Source organism: Eublepharis macularius, chromosome 5 (assembly GCF_028583425.1).
Source record: "Eublepharis macularius isolate TG4126 chromosome 5, MPM_Emac_v1.0, whole genome shotgun sequence".
Classification (NCBI taxonomy): domain Eukaryota; kingdom Metazoa; phylum Chordata; class Lepidosauria; order Squamata; family Eublepharidae; genus Eublepharis; species Eublepharis macularius.
The window spans coordinates 161,427,204-161,448,362 of record NC_072794.1 but is presented as its reverse complement, the minus strand read 5'-3'; the positions used below and the strand labels follow the sequence as shown (position 1 = coordinate 161,448,362).

At 43.4% G+C, this 21,159-nt stretch overlaps 1 protein-coding gene across 1 annotated transcript in view; it reads left to right on the top strand.

Annotated features, from left to right (window-relative positions):
• LAMA5 (laminin subunit alpha 5) overlaps positions 1-21,159 on the top strand; it is a 267,511-nt gene that overhangs the window by 7,671 nt on the left and 238,681 nt on the right. The window contains exon 2 of the mRNA XM_054980364.1: positions 7,792-7,944. Within this exon, the coding sequence (XP_054836339.1) occupies positions 7,792-7,944 (153 nt within the window). The remainder of the gene's footprint in view (positions 1-7,791; positions 7,945-21,159) is intronic.

Sequence of the window (21,159 nt, the reverse complement as noted above, 5' to 3'; positions counted from 1 at the left end):
TCTGAATTTTCAGAAAAGCTTCTTTCTCCATTGTTTTCCTGTAGATCTTTCTGAGAATCTAGCCACAGCTGAAATGTAGGAGCGACTTGGATTACAGCATCCCATTCTTTCTTTTTGCTGCCTAAATAAGACAAATCATTTTTGGCATTGAAAGTTGGGATAACTGGTGGTTTGGCCTACCTAATGCTTTAGGGAGGAAGGGCCACCAGTCTGGTTTTATTGTTTGGTCTTGCTTTAAGCCAACCTGAACGTACTCAGTAATTGAAGGTATTTAATGTTTTGTGACTTTTTTGTTTAAGAAGGACCCCATGTCCCTTTCCAGATGTTGCAGGATTAAATGATAGCTGAACAGACAGTGTTAAATGTTAATGACTCTGTGTTGTACTGTCGCTATGTGCACAAAATGCAGTATTTTTCTGCATTTCTCATTTCTGGAGTCTCTTCTGATACCCTCCCCCCCCCCCGATTATTTGCAGAATCATGGGAATCCATGTAGAGTAATGGCTATGTGGGTCAGGGGTACTAGGCTGAGGAAGGGGAAGGGGATGAAATTGCTCTGCAAGTGTAGACCTGCTGAGGAAAGAGGTTGATTTCATATCCTTGTTCCTCTTTGCCCCAGCCTATCAAGCCCCGTTATTGTTCCTCTGTGTGGATCCTGCTGCCCCAGCAATGATCTTTATGGGAACTGCAAGACAGAGACGAACATGGGAAAGTTCTGTGTGCCTTTTGTAGACAGACAGTTGGATACACGCCTGTGTGCCTGGCAGGCAGCAATTGTCTATTAGTGATGCTACCAAGTCAGATTATCAGGTTTCTAGCCAAAGACATAAAACCTGCACAAGAGGCTTAAATAAAGCATCTAGGTTCTCTTGACAACTTTTTGTACCTTTGTCTCCAGTTCTAATTCATGATCTGAATGCAACCTTGTCCTATTTATGTGGCTTTTCTGGGACCGTACTAGCAATTTCCAATTAAACAGCTTTGGCTTCATAGACTCTGAATTGCATTAGTGGTTGTGACACCTCCTTCCTGGATCCCCTGCATGGTTTTGATACTGCAGATTATTTGATATGTCTTAGGCCAATGTGAACGTTCGAGTCAAATCCTTTTGTGGCTAGCTCCTTCCCATAAAGACAGGTTGAACCTTAAAGAAAGAAAAGAGAGGATAAAGGAGAGAAGGTATTAGCTGAAAGTTCACAGTTCTTAGTTCTGTCTCATTAGGGATTTTGGTTCACTTGGAGACTAAATAAATGATGGAGGTGGGACCCAACAGAGGGGGAGAGGGAAGTGTTCAATTTCAGTAGACTGAAGAAACAATAATGAATTCCCAAGTCTATGCTTAACCCAAGTCTTAACCCTTTCACCTGCTCGTCCTCATACATCGTTTCCCAACAAAACAAGTCAAAGGCTAGAAAATTCGGGGAAAGGGTCCTTGGAAGAGTTAGATATAGGCCAAGGGAACCGGCCATTTGAATAGAGACTTTCACAGACGTATTGCAATGGCCATCTAGTTGATGAGTTTCATATTAATCATTTGTGTTTCATATTAATCATTTGTGAGAGCATAAGCCACCCAAAGTAAGCTCTTCTGTTGATTTCAGTAAAAAGTTAACCAGGATTCTGACAAGCAAGAAGTTACTGTTCAGTAGTTCTTTTTGAGAACCATGATGAGAATGGTACCATATATTGGTTGTTTTCTATGCTGCAGATACAGCATACATAGAATTGGACGGGGTGATCTAGTCCAACCCTCTGCTTAGTATAGGAAATCCAAAGCTGATGGGTCCCCAAAGGATAGCTGTCAGGCCTCTGAAGACCTTAGGAGGGGGAGAACCCACCACTGCTAGGTGAGTTTCCATTGTTTAACTGCTCTTGCTGCTAGTTTAAATAATGTAATGTAAGTCCAAGAATTATGACTAGGTCCCAGAACTTAGTTTTTCAACACTTTCCCATTATTTTGCCTGAACAATTAGTCCTTGAATATTTATTGTTGGTGTGGCATAATGTTCGGCTGGTTTTTTTTATTTTGCATGCTGATATTTTAAAGATGTTTGTGGAAGCAGTGATCAACGCAGTTGACAACTGGTTCATGGGATACTGGCATGGCACCATGGAAGTATGCTGATTGTCCACATAGGATCTGGAGAAACAGACTCCTGGAAGTGTACAAAGATTAAAGCGCTAGACACATTAAAAAGTAGTAGCAACAGAGCAGGGATCCCCAACTTTTTGAGGCTGTGGGCACATTTGGAATTCTGACAGTGTGATGGGCGCAGCCCCAAAATGGCTGCCACAAAATGGCTGCTGCAAGAGGTGCAGCCAGCCACAAAATGGCTGCTACAGCTTCAGCCACACAGTCAAGATCCTTGTGCTATGGAAGCAGCTTCTGACAATGTTTTTAAAAATCTGCACAGCCAATCAAATTTCCAGTGGCCAGTCAGAAGCCATGCTTGGCCAAAGAGCCACCTGACCAGGGCCGGCCCGCCCATTGAGGCCGGCCCAGCAGCTGCCTCAGGGCGCACGGCGCTGGAGGAGGCGCCGGCCTGGGGGCAGTGGCATGCGCCACGGAGCTGCTGCCGCTGCCGCCCAGGAGTGCGTGCTGGCAGCGGCAGCATGGGCAGCTGAGCGGGTAGCCTCCTGTTCAGTTGCTCTGTGGGCCAGGCGCAGCTGGCGGCCAGGGCGGCCGGCTGCGCCTGGCCCACAGAGCAACTGAACGGAAGGGCTGGAAGGCCTCCCCGTGCGCGCACCAGCCCTGCTTGATGACGTCACATGTAGTGACGTCATCACGCATTCCGGCACTGCCTCAGGTGCTGGCGACGCTGGAGCCGCCCTGCAATTGACCCCACCCACTTTCTAAAAACATTTGGTGGGCACCAGCCAGGATATCAGTGGGCACAGTGATGCCTAAGGGCACCACGTTGGGAACCCCTGAGATAAGAGTATAGAATAGGATCGATCTGTGGGCTCACACATTATCCCTTACTGACATAAAAGTCTTTTTTATTTCCTACTGTCTTTGACCACTTTGATGAGTGGATGATGAAACTTTTGAAAGTCATGTATGATTCACTGCTAGTTCTTGCAAAAGAGCAAAGGCTTCAATCTCTTTGATTTAAAAGGGGGAAGGGATTAAATTTGTAATTTCTTGAAAGGAAGCTCTTCCATTTAAACCTGTTATCTTGTTCTGATAGCAGGGGTATTGAATTCTTTAAGCCCATTTTGTAACCACTCTCTCTTTCCTTACCATTTCATTAGTTCTTTCAAGTTTGCAGCATGCTCTGGCTTTGGATCTCATCTCTTTTCCTGAAGAAATTTACTGTTCTAATTTGACTTATTCTCAGTTCGCTTAGATTTGCAAGGGATGCATTTGTTGTGGGTCTCCTATAAACATTTGTTTTTGGCTTGGTAGTTCAGCATTCTCTTGCTTATGGGGAACTTGGTGGATCCACTGGGCCCTAAAATATCCCAATAATATTTTACTTGGTGAGAGACTTTAAAGAGCTCATATTACATTAATATTGTAGAGAAGTATACTCTCAGCATCTACAAACAAGAGTGTTGTATGATCGCAAAGCACTGCTATTCCCCATTGAAAGAGTGCAATTGTTTTATATTTATTTAAATTATTCAGTGTTTCTCTTTGCCTATAATTTAAGAATAAAATAACCCTACGTGAGTGACAAAAATATTTCAAATAACTTAAGATGAGCCTAGCAGCAGTAACCCTTGTTGGTTTTGTTTTAGATGGGTAACCATGTTGGTCTGCAGTAGAACAACCGGATTTTTATCCAGTGGGCCCCTTAGACCAAAAAGATTTAGAGACCAACAAGATTTTCAGAGTGTAAGCTTTTGAGAATCAGAACTCCCATATTCAGATACCATCTGAAGAAGTATCTGAAGAAGGAAACCCTGACTCTCAAAAAGCTTATACCTTGTGCAGTTATACTCAAATCCTACAGTAGTGGCACAGATGCTGAGCATATGTTTGGTAGCATCTGTTTATAGCCAAACACTGATGTACTGCCAGAAAGAGAGGCAAGAAATGGGTTGTGACCGTCCTGCTGTCTTTACAAGGCAATTCCTTTTTAGGCTGTGATTTTTCTGATAACCTCTGTTTAACACCTTATCTCACCCACTGAAAATAGTACTTAGCAGAAGAGCCATTCTAGCTAGTTCAATTCCTTCACTTTGTATATGCTTCTATCTCTAGTTGAGTTAAGCTAATTAAAAAGCAGACTTGTTAAAGACATCTAGCATTCCATAGCTGTCTATATGTGTTGTTCTGTGAGGCAGTTAGGAAGAACGTGAAGAATTTTTGGTTTCTTTTCTGCTTGAAATTTCTTTTAAATATCTGATATCACTGTTATGTCTGTGCCATGAGGAGATTTTACTTTGCATGACTTTCAAAATTAAGAGGACAGGAATACTGGGCTTTCTTTCTTTCTTTCTTTCTTTCTTTCTTTCTTTCTTTCTTTCTTTCTTTCTTTCTTTCTTTCTTTCTTTCTTTCTTTCTTTCTTTCTTTCTTTCTTTCTTTCTTTCTTTCTTTCGAGATAATGTACCTGATTAATTCGGAGCCAGTCTTAGAGACAATGCCATTTATTCATTCGCCTTGAGATAACAGTTTTAAATGTTAAGACCTTTGGGATTTGAAAGCCTTGTGTGTATATCTTTGTGGGACACTTAAAATGGCATTACTGAAGCACAAAAACCTTACCAAGCTAACAAAAAACTTGACAAGTTTGTAGATTTTTTAAAAAAAAAAACAGTTGGCTTCATTTTCCTAATAGAAGGCCGAGGGCCTTGAAGGAGTGGGCAGCTTGGCTTGGTGTGTACTGTAGTTACTATAGCAACCAGCAGCAGGCCAAAATGGAGGCAGTGATCCAACATACAGCTAGAGCATAAGGCCAACTCTGCTGGCAAATTTTATCCCTGCTGAGATTGTACTTTTGAACCAAACGCTTTATTTTCTGAAAAGCTTTTAAAACAAATCGACAAACAAAACGCTACCCTGGTCACTTTAGTTTTAGTTAAATTGTACTGGGCTTGGCGCTGATTACAACTAGAGTTGCCAGTTCTGAGTTGGGAAATTCCTGGAGATTTGGGGGTTGGAGCCTGGAGAAGGTCGGGTTTGGGGAGGGGCAGAGCCTCAGCCGGGTAAGATGCCATAGAGTGGTGGTAGAGAAAGCCCTCAAGTCATAGCTGACTTATGGTGACCCCTGGTGGGGTTTTCATGGCAAGAGACTAACAGAGGTGGTTTGCCATTGCCTGCCTCTGCAACCCTGTTCTTTGTTGGAGGTCTCTCGTCCAGTTACTAACCAAAGCTGTCTCTGCTTAGCTTCTGAGATCTGGTGAGATCAGGCTCACCTGGGCTGTCCAGGTCAGAGCAATGCCATAGAATGCACCCTCCAACGCTACCATTTTCTCAAGGGGAATTGATCTCTTTCATCTGAAGATCAGTTGTAATTCCAGGAGATGGCCTGTCGCCACCTGGAAGCTGGCAAGGTATTTAAGCCTACCTTCAGCCTAAGACTTTGTGATTTCTACAGCCTCATAAATAGTATTCATTTTATTCCCAGTTTTCACATGGACAACATAGGAGCTGCACGGTAGTTACCAGAGACAGTCCATAGTTGTGATGGGCTATTAATCAAAGTATTTCAGATGAATTGGATAGTTGCATTTAAAAAAAAAAATCTAACCCTTCCTCCAAGGAAGTAAAAGTTCTTGCATTCATAAGTAGTTATACTCTTCTAAGCCCATTGACTTTAGTAGTGGATTTAGAAGATATAACTCTGTTTAGGACTGCACCGTTGGTTCTCCTGCCCCCCCAGTTTTGTTCTCACAACAACCCTGTGAGGTAGAGTTAGGCCGAGAGAGAGTGACTGGACCTTGAGAGGTTCATAGCAGAGTACGGCTTTGAACCCAGATCTTCCAAGTCCTGCTTTTCACTCTAGCCAACTACACCACACTGACTTTACTATACTCAGACACTATCTACTAGACTACATGGACCATTAAAACATCTCATGCCTCCGTTTTGCTTTTGTATATGGTCAGTTGGGTTCCCTGTTTTTTCTCATAGCAACAACAATATCGAATAGCTGCATCAAAGGCTCGACTGAATCCAACCATCCATGCTATCTGGAATTCTGTTCTGCTAATGTTTTGCTTTTTCTGTCCCTTAACTATGAAACAGAAAGCATAAATAATGTTTATTAGCCCAGCTTTTCATTATATAGGGAGTTTCTGAAGTGGATAGGACAGTTTGTGTGTGTGATTTAAAAACCGTCTTTGTGGATTTGTTGACCGTTCTGAGCCCTAGAGTCCATATTTATGCTCTCAAACCTTATGAATCAGTTTTTGATACTCACAACTAGAGATGGGCATGATCTGCATTACAAACGTAAAAAACCCACGAAAATGGCGATTGCGCGATTGTGACCCGGCAGATTGTGATCATCCACGGCCAACGATCCAGCAGTCAGGAGAGGCCTGGATCGTGGCGTTCGGGCTTGATTCGGGGATCCAGACACTCAGGCGCCAGCAATCTATTCCCCTGGCAACAGAGCCAGGGGAATGCCTGAGCTCTGTTTGCCCTCCTTCTGTCGCCCTGGAAACCTGAACGGAAGCCCAGCTTTCCTTGATCAGCAGGGCTTCCTTCCAACCACGGAGCAGCAAAGCAGTCACAAGTTGGGAGAAGACACCCAGGGGAGGGAGGGGGAAGGGGGTGTTCTATAGCCATGGGCGCTCCAATCTCATCCCTGCAAACCCTGATAGGCAACTCTGACGGCCAAACACAGACCTCCTGTGTTGCTGAATGGGATCCATGCTTATAAATAGCCATGCGCTCCCAGGCTGGGTTTCACGATCCACGATCCGGGTTCGGGAACGGGACATGTTCGTTGCTGTTCGGGAATTCGGGATCGTGGTCTGCTCTGAACCACGATCTTCTGGTTCTGTAATTTTTTTTGGTTCATGCCCATGTCTACTCACAGCAGGGTTGAATACAGTGATTAAAGGTGAGATTTTCTTTCCTCTTCCTTTATTTCTGTCTGTGAGCTGGTTCATACCTAATGAATGACATTGGTTAAGACAGCAGGAATAGGCAGCAGGATTTTGTGCTCGTTCCCTGTAACCTCTCTGCTCTTCACAGTGAATTCCTCCTGCGATTCCCCGGCATTCTTAATTGCAGTTGGGAGCACTGATGTGAATAACTGATTGTAGATAATACTAACAAGGGTTTGCTTGTAACCAGTTTTTTTTATTCAGCTTGGGACTGTGGTTACGAGCCCTGGATGAGAGACAATTCTAGTTAACTATCGTTAACATTGTTATGGTCTTTTAAAATGTGATTAAAGCCAGCAAAGGGGCATGTTTGTTCCATTGGGTGGAGGTATTTCTATGGGAAAAGGAATGATCCTTACTCTGTTAGCCATAATTAAAGGAGAGTATTTGCTACACCTGAATTAACCTTATGAAGTACTGAGTGTGATCTATATTTATGATTATAGTATTTATAATAATTAAAGTATGTAAATATGAAAACATTTCATATGAGTTTCTTTTCAGTGTTCCCCCAACGTTTCCAGCTTATGCATGGGAAATTTTTGAAAAAAAGGATTTGGGAAAAAATGGTGGGGGAGAACCATTTTTCCTAATTTTTCCCCTCTTTTTTCCAGTGTGCCTTCTTATCTCTAGACATGGATCTATGTTGTTCATGAATAAACAGGTGATCTTCTGTTTTGGCTCTTACTTAAACTTTATTCTGTTCTTTGTGCTTTTTACCACAGGGACAATACTGTGACATCTGTTCATCAGCGAACAGCAACAAAGCCCATCCCATCACCAATGCTATAGATGGTACCGAACGCTGGTGGCAAAGCCCTCCTCTTTCCCGAGGGCTGGAGTTCAATGAAGTCAATGTCACCTTAGATCTTGGACAGGTAACTGCAAAGAGAGGTTGGGGGCATTCATACAGCTTTAGGGTTGTCAACAGGTTGGATTTTGGAAATTCTAGGAGATTTGGAGGGTGGACCTTGGGGAGGGCATGGTTTGGGGAGGAGAGGGGAGGGACCTCAGTGGTGTATAATGCCATAGCGTCCACCTTCCAAAACAACCATTTTCTCTTGAGGAATTGTTCTCTATTTCCTGTTGATCAGTTGTAATTCCAGGAGGTCTCTAACCAACACCTAGAGGTGGGCAACCTTATACAGCTTGCTCTTTGATCAAGGGCCTGTGTTATTTTAAAGAGTGTAGGAGAGAAAAGAGACCTTCCTTGAAGAGACCTTCTTTAGTCATGGATGTTTAAGTGACATTACATGAAACGATGGAAATTGTGGTGCTTTCTTTAGCCAAGCGCAATTAATGTCTTGCTGGTTCTCAAAGTCTTCAACAAAGCAATTACATCATAAGGCATAACCATGCTATGCTACCATACAAACAAACATCAGTACCTGTTTTATAAGATGCTTGAGCAATTATTTAAGGCTCATTTGGATATTCATCAGAATCAAGTAGTATCACGTGTGTGTGTGTTATGTGCCATCAAGCCACCTCCGATCTGTGGCAACCCTATGAATGAAAGACCTCTAAAACATCCTGTCATTAACAGACCTGCTCAGATCCTGCAAACTGGAGGATGTGGCTTCTTTTATTGAGTCAAGCCATCTTGTTTTAGGTCTACCTCTTTTCCTACTGCCTTTCACTTTTCCTAGCATCAGGGCTGGATCGACGGGGGGGGGGCAGGGGGGGTAGTCTGCCCCAGGCGCCGCCAAAGAGGGGGCACCAGGTGCAGTTGCCAGCCCCGGGAGCGCGCCTGGGGAAAGGTGAACGGCGTGGGCGGGCTCCCAGCCACCTGTGCTGCCTTTTGCCTTTCCTGCAGGACAAGGGGCGGGCAGCTTGCGGGTAAGGCAAAAGGCAGCATGGGTGGCTGGGAGGCTGCCCGCGCCGTTCACCTTTCCCCAGGACAAGGGGTGCACGGCAAGCCCGCCTCCCCTTGTCCTAGGGAAAGGCAAAAGGCAGCGCGGGTGGCTGGGAGGCTGCCGGCGCCGTTTGCCTTTCCCCAGGACAAGGGGCGCACGGCAAGCCGGCCGCCCATTGTCCTGTGGGGCAGGTGAACGGTGTGGGCAGCCTCCCAGCCACTCGCGCTGCTGCCAGCTCTGCGGTGCGCCGGGACAGCCGGCTTGCCGCAGGGGCAGGGGGCGCCCCAGCATGATGATGTCATGGGAGTGACGTCATCACGCAGTGTCAGGAGCGCACGGGTGTAGAGCCTGACTACGGTTGCCCTGGGCGCTGGCAACTGTAGATCGGCCCTGCCTAGCATGATTGACTTTTCCAGAGAATCTTGTCTTCTCAAGATGTATCATTTGCTCTGATGAATTTTCAAACTGACTGCTAAATAATTTAGGCTGGGGGTGGGGAGAACTGTATGTTTGAGTGCTCCCCTACACAAAAACAATGAGCACGGGACTCTAATGGACTCTAATCTGGAGAGCCGGGTTTAATTCCCCACTCCTCCACTTGAAGCCAGCTGGGTGACCTTGGGCGAATCACAGTTCTCTGGAGCTCTCAGCCGCACCCACCTCACAGGGTGTTTTGTTGTGGGGATAATAGTAACATACTTTGTAAACTGCTCTGAGTGGGCATTAAGTTGTCCTGAAGGGTAGTATATAAATCAAATGTTATTGTTATTATTATTATTAATACAGCAAAATAGCATGTTGGGAAGAAGTCTAGGCTAAGCAATTCAGCAAAAAAAAAAGTTTGACTTCTTGTTGAATACATAAACTGGGCCTCTAAGGGAATAATTCATAAACTGCTATGATGGAGAAATACCTCAATGATAGCAGTTTATGAATTGTTCCCTTAATTGGCTTATATCAATATAAATGGTAAGCGAATTGCCCTTTAAGTTTGGTGTGAAGCTTTATTGTTGTCAGTAGAAGACACAAAGTCAATATTGGCCCAGCTTTTGTTGGTGAGGTTGTGTGGACATTGGAGACTTTGGGATCTATTCTACAGGCAGAATGAGGCATCTAAACGGTGACGCTCCACTTCCATACAAAAGAAAGTAAATAGCTGCAATTTGAGTAGTCACTTCAAGGGTTTTAAAGTGTCTAAAAGAATTGCTGCTATCCTTTTGTTGAATGAGCATTCAAACCTTTTGAGATCTGAGTTCATGGTGTCTTCTCAAAACTTAAGTATAATTATTTAGATGTAAAAAGTACCTGGTGTCCTAACCTTTCCTCCCTTTTTTGGAACCATGGTTTCTGAGTTATGGAGCACAACTTGAGAAAGGGTGGTTCACTCAGATCTGCTGTATGTTATGGGCTATTCAGAGCATAGTCTTACTTTTTAAAGAAGTTTGCTTTGGGTTAAAGAGTTATAGGAAACTATTACCAATAGAGCCCAATGAGATTGGTGTGTAATATAAAGAAAATGAACCAAATTTATTGGACAGTATATTGAAGTAATGCTTGGCAAATAAATAATAGTCACTGGATTAAGAGCTGCCATTTTTTTTTAAGAACTGTGATGCCTTTTCAACGTACATTACAAGTAATAAAAAATAAAAGCGCCATCAACCATAAAACCAATAAAAATCCAGTGATAATAGTGTAAAAACGGCTAGCTTGTGTTTCAATGCAACATTATTAAGAAGCGAGAGCTTGGCAGGATCGGGCTATGCTTTTTGATAGGTAGGAATACTAACCCAGTTTTGGAAAACATTTTGAAATATGGAAATAATCCACATTTCCTGGTTTGTCTAAAACATGCAATCAAATTTCAACACAATTAAATACTGTTTTTTTTAAAAAAAAAATCCCAAAGTCCCTTTGAATGAGTTGAACGAAGCTTGTTTTTTTATTATTATTATGCTGGTAAAATGAAAGCATTGAGGAAACACAAATGAGCAGCTAGCTCCAACTGCATCCTGTTCTTGAAACTCCAGCTTAGGGTCAAGCTAGAAGTGACAAATTACAATTGAATGGCAAGAGAACAGACTCACATGTATTCCTCCCTGTTTACTTGCACTCCACTCGATCATATAGTGATCGAGTGGAGCGCAAGTGAACAGGGAGGAATACATGTGAGTCTGTTCACTTGCCGTTCAAGTGTAAGTCATCACTGCTAGCCTGGCCCTCAGTTGGACAGCAGCACTCTTGGGAAATGTTAAGACTATTTGTTAAACGTTTTGAAACTGTGTGGAGAATTCCAAGGAAGACTATTTTTAATCATTAACCAACAGGTAAAGTGAAATTGTGCAGAATGACAGCTATATAAATCTTCTGCATCGAAAACACCAACTGTGTTGTGGGCCTGCTGTATTTAATTTTTTATTTATCCCCCACCATTCTTCCCAGTGGAGATCCAAGGTGGCTTACATTGTCTACACCATTTTATCCTCGCAACAACCCTGTGAGGTAGGTTAGGCTGACTTTCCATGGCAGAGAGAGTATTTGAACCTGGTTTCCCCAGATCCTAATCTGGCATTCTAACCACTATACCAAAATTCTGCTCTGCTGTGTCAGGGATCCTTTTCTCACCCAGCATAAATCCCCTCAAACTGAAAGTATTTTCTCTTTGCAAGCCCAAAGAATCAGGAAGAAAGATAATTTTCATCTGCCTTTTACTCTTGTGTGGCCTAGGGACATTGGCGTCTGACTCCAGTTGAGTCTTCAGTAGTATTGCCCGTTTGGGAAGCCCATTTTCATTTCAAAGCTAGAAGCTTCATTTTGAAACGCTGGTTAAATATTTAAACAAGGCTTCAATACAGTAGGGGACCAGGGCAGCCGCATTGAATGGGGGCCTGGGGATGGGGGCAGCTGAGCATCTCTCTAGAAAGAGCTTTTTCTTCATTGAAAGGTTTGACAGCAAACTACCACACTGGCCTTTCATTTCAAGAGTGCACACAGTATCTTAGTGGGGAAATGGCTGGCAAGAACCGGCTTCACAGTTGCTTGCTGAATAGGACAGGCGGAGGAGGCCGTCTGCGCTGTAAACAGTGTTCTTGGAATTCAGAGTATTGGGCATTCAGCTCAGGAGACTTGATTTTTTTAAAGGGCTGAATTCTTAGTGTATCATCCTGTTGGCTTGTGAAAAGTGCCTCTGCCGTTTCCTAGAATGGCTTCTTCTTTGTACACAATCCCATTCTTTCCCTTTGATGGTTTTGGCACACAAGGATCAATTAGTCTTGTGGGCACTGATAGTGTGGTATAATTCAAGCAGGGTTTCAAAGCCTTAGAAATCCTGTTTCTTACCCACAGATTCTATGTGAGTATTTGCCATGGCTCAGTGGTAGACTGTCTGCTTGGCATGCAGAAGGTCCCAGGTTCAGTCCCTTGCATCTGCAGTTAAAAGGACCAGGCAATAACAACAACAACTACAACTACTACTGCTACAACATTCGATTTATATACTGCCCTTCAGGACAATTTAACGCCCACTCAGAGTGGTTTACAAAGTGTGTTATTATTATCCTCACGACAATCACTCTGTGAGGTGGGTGGGACTGAGAGAGCTCTGAGAGAGCTGTGTCTGACCCAAGGTTACCCAGCTGGCTTCAAATGAAGGAACAGGGAATCAAACCTGGCTCTCCAGATTAGAGTCCTGCCGCTCTTAATCAGTACACCAAACTGAGGATGTGAAAGACCTCAGCCTGAGACCCTGGACAGCCACTACCAGTAGGCAATACTGACCTGAATGGACCAATGGTCTGATTCAGTATAAGGATTTATATAGCTGTCAGTATAAGGAGATAGTTCTGTGGAAATATTTGGCTGACTACTACGGAGCTATGTTCACTAGTCACATCGCTCAGTGGTTCAAGAATAGTCCAGTAAACTGATGTGTAGGGTTTGAAGGCCTGGCAAGATTCTTCCTGTTTGGGACGAGCATCTCTTCCTCTAGAAAGGCAATAACATTTGCAATTTAAAGGAAGATCTGTTGAGATTATCCTTCATGTGAAAACTGTGACTAATGAGGAAAACGAATACCTGCTTTTCCTATTAAACATGTGTGGCACAGTAACCTCTTGTAATTGCAAGGGTGACTTTGAAAATTCCTGGGACGCCTGAGGATTGATGAAGGTAATGTCTCTAGAACCAGTGTGGTGTAGTGGTTCAAGTGTTGGACTAGGATCTGGGAGCCCCAGGTTCAAATCCCCACTCTGCTATGAAGTGTCACCGGGTAACCTTGGGCTAGTCACTCACTTTCAGCCTAATCTATTTATTGTTGTGAGGATAAAATTGGGGAGGAGAGAAAAATGTTGGGTTCCCATTGTGGAGAAAATAATGGTGTAAATATCTAAAACAGAGTTACTCCAGATCCTAAACAGAGTTACTCCAGTCTAAACCTAATGATTTCATTGGGCATAGACTGGAGTAATTCTGTTTAGGATCGCACTGTAAGTGTTAATGTTTTCTGATCTCTCATGCTGATGCAGAGATCCTGTGAGACTGGTCACTGATGAGCTCATGTTAAAGATGTGGGAAGAAACTGGGTTTGAGAGCGCATGAATAAAAGTAGGGTTGTTTTAATTCATATTTGTAGCCGTTTTCATGGTAGAGACTTTTTGGCAACTCTGGCCTCTTTTACCCTCTTAGCAGTCCTGTGAACGAGGTTGCTATTATTCCCGTTTTGCAAGCTGTTCTTTTATTCATGCTCTTTCCTGTTGCCTGTCTATCTGTCTTGAGTAGCATTAAAATCACAAATAAAGAAGTGAGAAGGAGGAGTATTCAAATCCTTAGCCAGTGAATGACAACTTGAAAAAGGAAAGAAGGGAGGGGAATAATAAAACCCAAGTGGCAGGCCACCCAGCTAGAGTAATTTATATAATAGACTGGCATCATGTAGTAAATGCTACTGATGACTTACAGTTTACGGTTCTTTGCCAGGAGAGGTCAAGGAAGCCCTGTCATAGAATGCAAAACGATTCTGCATAAGGTTGTTTTTTGGAGAGGAGGGGAATGGCAACTGTTCTAGCTCAGCTGCAACCATGCCTGTATCATTAGCAAGATCATATACTCGATTCATAACTGTTGAAATCTGCAATGGAATGGGAGAGAAACCACCTTATGATGAGAGAGAAATTACAGCTTGGCATCCCGAAACAATACACATCCCATGACTACAAGCTGTGCAGTGAAAACTAATCAGTTAAGGAACAGACAGTGAACAATACAAAGCTAGGGTAGATTTTTCTTCAATCACCTCTTACCATAACACTTTGTCAGGTTTGAAACATTTTAACTTTTGATGATGGAGCTCATGTTTTGCAGACAGCTGTTTAGCTGGATGCATGTTCAGTGGTTAGAATCTCACAGTAACTCTCCACTAGCAGAAGGGATTTCCATCAGTAAAAAAGGGCTTTCTTTTTCTCCATCCTGCTGGAATCCCAAATGATCCCTCAAATGTGGCTCCTATGAGCCAAGCTACAATTGATTCCTGACACAGGTTGGACACTTGTCAGCTTCCCTCAAGTTTTGATGGGAAATGTAGGCGTCCTGGTCTTACAGCTTGGCTCTCCATTTAATTGTTTACAGAACCCCCCCCCCCCACACACACACAGCGGAGGGGAAGGGGGGTGCCCGGAGAGAGGCCGACGCCTGCACTCCCCTCCCAACTGCATGTTCTCCCTCCCAGAGACTGCCGCTCTGAAAACTTCAATTAAATGGAGAGCCAAGCTGCAAGACCAGGACGCCTACATTTCCCATCAAAACTTGAGGGAAGCTGACAAGTGTCCAACCTGTGTCGGGCGTCACTTATAGTTTGACTCTATGAGACAGGAGACTCTCAGGAATGGCTTGAATGGGGAGTTGGGGATCTCCATCAGGAAGGGATCATCAGCACCCCCCCCCCCCTTTTGTTAGTGGAAATTTTCAGTGGGATCCAACCCACTTGTTCTTTGTGTGAGCAATTTTGCAAGCTGAATTGTGTAACTTGGATTCCTGAGAAGTTTTTATAATTTCTTAATAATTAAAATAAAAAACAGCTGGTGGGTGCATGCTGTTTTTTGGAGAATGGATGTGTTGGATGTGTCTGGGCTAACATTTTGCACAAGGAAACCAGAGCAATGCACAGTGCACACAGCTTTACAATGACAGATGAAAAAGTGTCTGTGAAGGCAGTCAGCTTTTGTGTTCCCCGGGTGTACATGTCATTCCTTGATTGCTGTCTCATGCTCCTTCCCAAACGGTTGCCGTTTTTGCAAGAATTCATATGTTCAGAGTAAAGAAACTGGACAATGTTGTGCAGTCTGATGTTCTTTTTGTTGATTATCATTTACACTTCATGCCAGGTAAGCTGCAGACTGACTCTTGTGACATAATTATCTGGAAATTTTCCAGTGAGGAAAAGTACAGTGGCTGTTCCCTTATCAGAAGACAAGGAAGCAATAGACATGTTTCCAGTTGGAGGGGAAAAAAGAGTAATTGTCTGGCTAGCCAAATACCATTTGTATTGCAGAAAATTTTAAATAGGAGAAAGATAGGAGCTTTCTCCTGTGCAATATGATTCAGTAAAAGGTTCTTGTGTCTTTTAATCTAGCCCAACTATTAATTAGTGAGCTTATAAGGGAAACAGGACATGGCAGTGTTTATTTTGTTCTAAGCTGTCGGTTTTTTCCCAACAATTACGCCCCAGGATATCTGTTTCAGGCAGGTTAGACTCTAAGCCAGGGTGTGTCATATGTTAGTAGGTGGAGCAAAGACTTGATGCTTGGTATGTTTTGGAAGACAGATGTGTCAAAGATGGCGTCTTGGCCAACATTTTGTGCAAGGAATCCAGAGTGATATTTCTGTAACTGCAAATGAATGTGCTCAAGGCAGTATGCCCTAGGATTGCCAGCCTTCAGGTAGGGCCTCGAGATCTCTTGGAATTATAGGTGACCTGATGGAAGAGATCTGTTCCCCTGGAGAAAATGGCTGCTTTGGAGAGTGGACTCTGGCATTATATCCCACTAAGGTCCTTCTCCTCTCTAAACCCTGCTCTCCTCATGCTATACCCCCAAATATCCAGGAATTTCCCATCCCAGAGTTGGCAACCTTAGCATGTCTTCAAGACAACATGATATGCTTTAGGTACCCTTTACAATATATTAGCAATCAGGGCAATCTGAGAGCAAATATTTCCATTTTTTTCAATGCATCTTTTTAAATGGTGAGGGTTCTGGTCTACTTTGGTTATCCTGAGTATGAAACTAAAGGGGGTAAGACATAAGGGAGTGTGATCTTGTACAGATAATAACAGAGATGTGACATTTCTGGGAATTTTGATGCTGTGGAATATAATGGAAATTTTGGAGAAAAATGATATATGTGCCGTTCTTTATTATCAAACTTCAACTTATTTTAGTGTCTTGACAACATAAAATGTATAATTTATAACTTAGCCAGTGTGTTGTTTTGTGCTGTGGAATTTCTAAGTATAAATACTTTAGTTTTCCAAAAAATGGAGATATGTGTCCTGTGTAGCCAGTGCTTTTGGGAAGATGAAGGCTGCTGAAGATCTCTGGTCAACTGGGCATTCATTTTCAGCTGGTCAAACAGGTGGACATAGAGATCTTAATTTGTTGAGATCCTTACTGGAGGTGGCCTGGGCTGCTGTAGAGATGGGCACGAACAGAAAAAAAATCCAAACACGATGTTTGTTGTTCATTGCCATCCACGTACAGGGACTCATGAACAACCACGAACATGGCCCTGTTCACGAACATGTTCATGGTTGGCTGTTCGTGGGTGCCAGCAGGCTCTCCTCCAGCCATCATCCAAGTCAAGATCCCTACTGCACCACTCCCAGAAACCTGACCTGAGCAGGCACCAGGAAAAGTACCAATAATAAATAATAGCTTGGCCCCAGAGCCTGGCAACAGCCCTGAAGGGGTAGATCCCTACCGCACCACTCCCAGTAACCTTACCTGAGCAGGCAGCAGCCCTGGAACTTGAAGGGGTAGATTCCTATCCTACTACACGCAAAGAAAATTCAAGCTCCAATGCACTCTCTCTATCAAAATGCCAACAGCAACTCTCTCCCTCTCCACTGTCTGCAAACTAAGCCAGAGCTGGGAGCCTCCCTCCCCAAAGGTCTTTGCTCCCTTGTTGTAACAAATTTGGAGCTCCACACTTGAAAAGAAGACCTGCCTATCAAGCTAAATTGGGCTTAGATTGGGGTTTCCAGGGCAACAGCAAGAGTTCAGACAGAGTTCAGACAATCCCTGCCTACGTTGCCAAGGGAATTGATTGCAGGTGCCAGACTGTCTGGCTTGACGAACAGCAACAAACGAGGCTTGCAACGACCACCTGTTCATTTAGAATGGGGCCTCACGAATGTTCGTGAACAGCAGATTGGGCTGTTCGTGGCTTTTTTTGGTTTGTATTGCTGTTCGTGCCCATCTCTAGGCTGCTGTGGGGAAGGACAAAATTCTGAGACTCTGGGTCAGTGTGAGACCACATTTTGCTGGGCAAGTCACCTGATTTGTTTTCATAGGATACTTGAGTTGGAGCTGAACAGTGTCGAAATGGGGTAGGGACTGTGATAGCTCTCCATGGCTCTTGAGGCAGCAGAAACCAGAAAGCAGGGAAATAAATCCACCTGGTTGTTGCTTGCCACAATTCCTTGCACTTACCAAGTACAAGAAATTAGAAGAGAGAAAGGAGAGGGGCAGGAAACTTGAGATTGGATTCCTCCCCCCTCATTTTTTCCCTCATAGATTAACACAGAGCCAATTTTTTTTTAAAAAAATTGAGGAATATTGGGTAGCTGGCTTCTTTCCAGATCCGCAACATGCGTTCCCTTGGAGGTGAATTCAGGGCAAACCGCCACAAAAATGTTTATATGATGTCAGGCGTTTCATAGTGAGCTGCGCGAAAAGAAATGCTGTAAAAGTCTTGAATTTAAAAACAATAGAGTGTGTGTCTTCGCTTGGTTGCTTCTAAATGTCGTCGGACTGTGGAAAAGACAAACTGTTAAACTCTTTCCTTGCAAGGAGACATTATTGAATGTGGGCTGTGCTGTAGATTAAAGATGTTTGACAATCTATTCCTCATTCAGTCCAAGAATCCGGAAAACCCAGAGATCGTGGCACTGAGGGCAGAAATTAGTCTCCTGAGAATCATAACTTTCAGTTCTGTTTATTTTTAAAAAGCTCATTTCTAGCCGTATATGGATTTGAGAATATTTGTGGAAGTGCTTAGGTGATACCTGCTAAAATCCCCAAAGCCCTTGTGCGTGCGTGTGTGCGTGTGCACGCCTGAACAAGATTTCTGATGTTTGGAGGCAGGGTTGTGTAGCTGCTTGGCCCTTCCCAAAAATAAGAATGAAGTAATAAACATTAAAAAAAAGCAAAATGAAACGTGTGATTTGCATAGCTGTTGAAGGTTGCAGAACTGAGCTTTTCTTGGTACAGATTTTGGGTGCGGAATCTTTATATATATATACACACACACACACACACACACACACACACACACACACACATGAGCAAGGTTTCATTCAGTCTGTGCTAAAATATATGCGAGTGTGTGTATGTACATGCTTAGGTTGAATGAAGCCTTTTTTATAAGTTGAACCTTGTCTACTGTACCTTGAAAGCTTGTTTGTTTTGATCTTCCTCTTCTTGGCACTGAAATACAGCTGCAGAACTAGTTCAGTTAGATGAAATAAAAGTCACATTTGTTGTCAATTTATAAAGAGAGAAGAAAGAAGCTATTTTTTCCTTTCCAGGGTCAGTTGAATGTCGTTTCCCTTAGTGACTGTAATAAACCTGTACCTTCCATAGAAAACGATGATTAGTCTTGTTCCTTCCAGAGTCTTTGGTTTTGCCATGACTGCAGCCGTCATGTTTTTTTCTGGAACAGTCACACCATGGAAGCTATTCTGACTTAATCAACTTCTATTCTCGACCTTTGAAGTATAGTCACTAGAGATGGGCACGAATCGAAATATGAACCAAAGCTTGGCATGAACCGGGCCTGTTTGTGGTTTGTGAACCGGCGGTTTGTTAGAGCCCATTTCTGATGAACCGCCACAAATGTTAGGCTGGTTCATTTGGTTGGTTTTTTTGGTTCGTCACTGCAGACAGCCTGGCACTGATCAATCAGTTTCCTAGGCAACGAGGGATGGGTTTTCTACAGACCTTCTGCTGACCTAGAAGCGACCTTCTGCTGACCCGGAAGTGATGATTTGCTGACCTGGAAGTGATGTTTTCATGAACCAAGCAAACCGGTTCGCAGACTGGGGTAGGTTCCTGAAAGTTCTTGATTTGTGGTTCGTGAAATGCAATGAATTATGAACTGCACGGTTCATTTTTTTCCCTGGTTCGTGCCCATCTGATAGTCACCAAGGCTGTATGCTGATGCTTTCCAGGAAGTATTGCCAAGCTTTCCTGTACCCTTTAGCTTGGGTCCAGCGACATGCAAGTGGAAATATGAACGGGCTTAGTGCAGTTCCACTTGCTCAAGATCTTGTGCAGCACCTAGCACTCGTGCCCAGCAGAAATTGGTTGCGTAGCATGTTGGACCAGCGGAAATGGAAGTGGGGATATAATAACTTGAACTTAGTGCAAGTGGCTACCACGGTTGTTTTCTTGTGTGCCTGCTTGTGCAAGAGTTCTAGTCCATGTGGAAATTTTGCAATGGATCCAATTATTTATTTCCTTACTGAGTAGGCTAAGAGCATGCTTCGGCTTCTATTATTGGTCAGAAAAAGGGTCACACACGCATAATAAAATTAATAGTATATTTTGATATAAAGTTAAACTTTATAGCATTAAAGCATGGAACTGTTCATGAGCATACACTTTATAACATTTTCATTATGTACATTAGGTTGAAAAATAAACATATCAGCACCTTGTCTCTAATCACAATCCATTTCTGAAACTTCTGTACTGAGCATTCATTTTTATCCTTGGGTAGCTCTTTGGAAAACTTGAGGTTTGCATGAATTGAAACAAGCTTCTCTATTCTTTCACATTTTCTAGGTAGAGAAATGCATCTTGCATTTCAGAGCTGTGTATGTCTACAGTTTGCTCACCTTATCTTTAAAAGCATTTCTTTCATGCTAAAAGAAAATATTTCATAGAAGGTTTGGTGTAGTGGTTAAGAGCGGCAGGACTCTAATATGGAGAGTCGGGTTTGATTCCCCACTCCTCCGCTTGAAGCCAGCTGGGTGACTTTGGGTCAGTCACAGGTTTTCAGAGTTCTCTCAGCCCCACCCCTCTCACAGGGTGATTGTTGTGAGGATAATAACACATTTTGTAAACTGCTCTGAGTAGGTGTTAAGTTGTCCTGAAGGGCGGTATGTAAATTGAATGTTGTTGTTACTATTATTTTCAGTACTCTCCAAAATCTCCAATTTCCTTGTTGGAAAAATTGGGGGGAAAAGGCCTGGGGGGGGATGTGGAGGGTGTTTCCCTGAAATTTTCTATTTTTTTCCTGGACCTTCACATCTCTAGTTCCAGATGTCTCTCTCATTTCCTGAAAATAAAATCCAGAACCTCCACTTTTATCTCACTGTGTTGCTTCAGCTGTCCCCCTGTCCGTTCTCCTCCTTTCTGACTCAGTGGGCTTTGATGCCTGCCCCTTCTCATTTGCCTTCCTCCTTCCTCCAGAAGAAACCTAGGATAACAGTTTTAAGACTGCATCCAAAAGATGTGAACTTTCTCAGAAACCGAAGAAAGACGGAGCTACCCGGTTCTGCAGAGTGTGGCGATTTTAAAGGGGGGATCTAGGCCATAAAAGCTTATGTTGGAATAAAATTTCACTAGTCTTTAAAGTGCTTCAAGACTCCTGTTTGTTTGTTTTTTTGCAGCAACCTGCCCCTCTGAATATTTTAAGTAGGTTAAGAGCAGGGCGCGTTTTGAGGGGGAATGCACAGGAACACAGTTCCGGTAGTTCTCCAAAGAGTTCACATGTCAGGTGGCCCCACCCACCTGATTTTTGGCCATTTTGGGCCCCTTTTCAGCCATTTTCAGCCCCTTTTTGCCATTTTGGGCCTAATTTCGGGCCTGAATGGCCAGGATTGGGTCCAAAATTGCCAGGATAGGTGAGGTCAGGGGTGTGGCATATGCTAATGAGTTATGCTAATAAATTCCTGCAGCTCTTTTTCTACGAAATGACCCCTGGTTAAGAGCAAGAGTCCAGTAGCACCTATAAGACTTA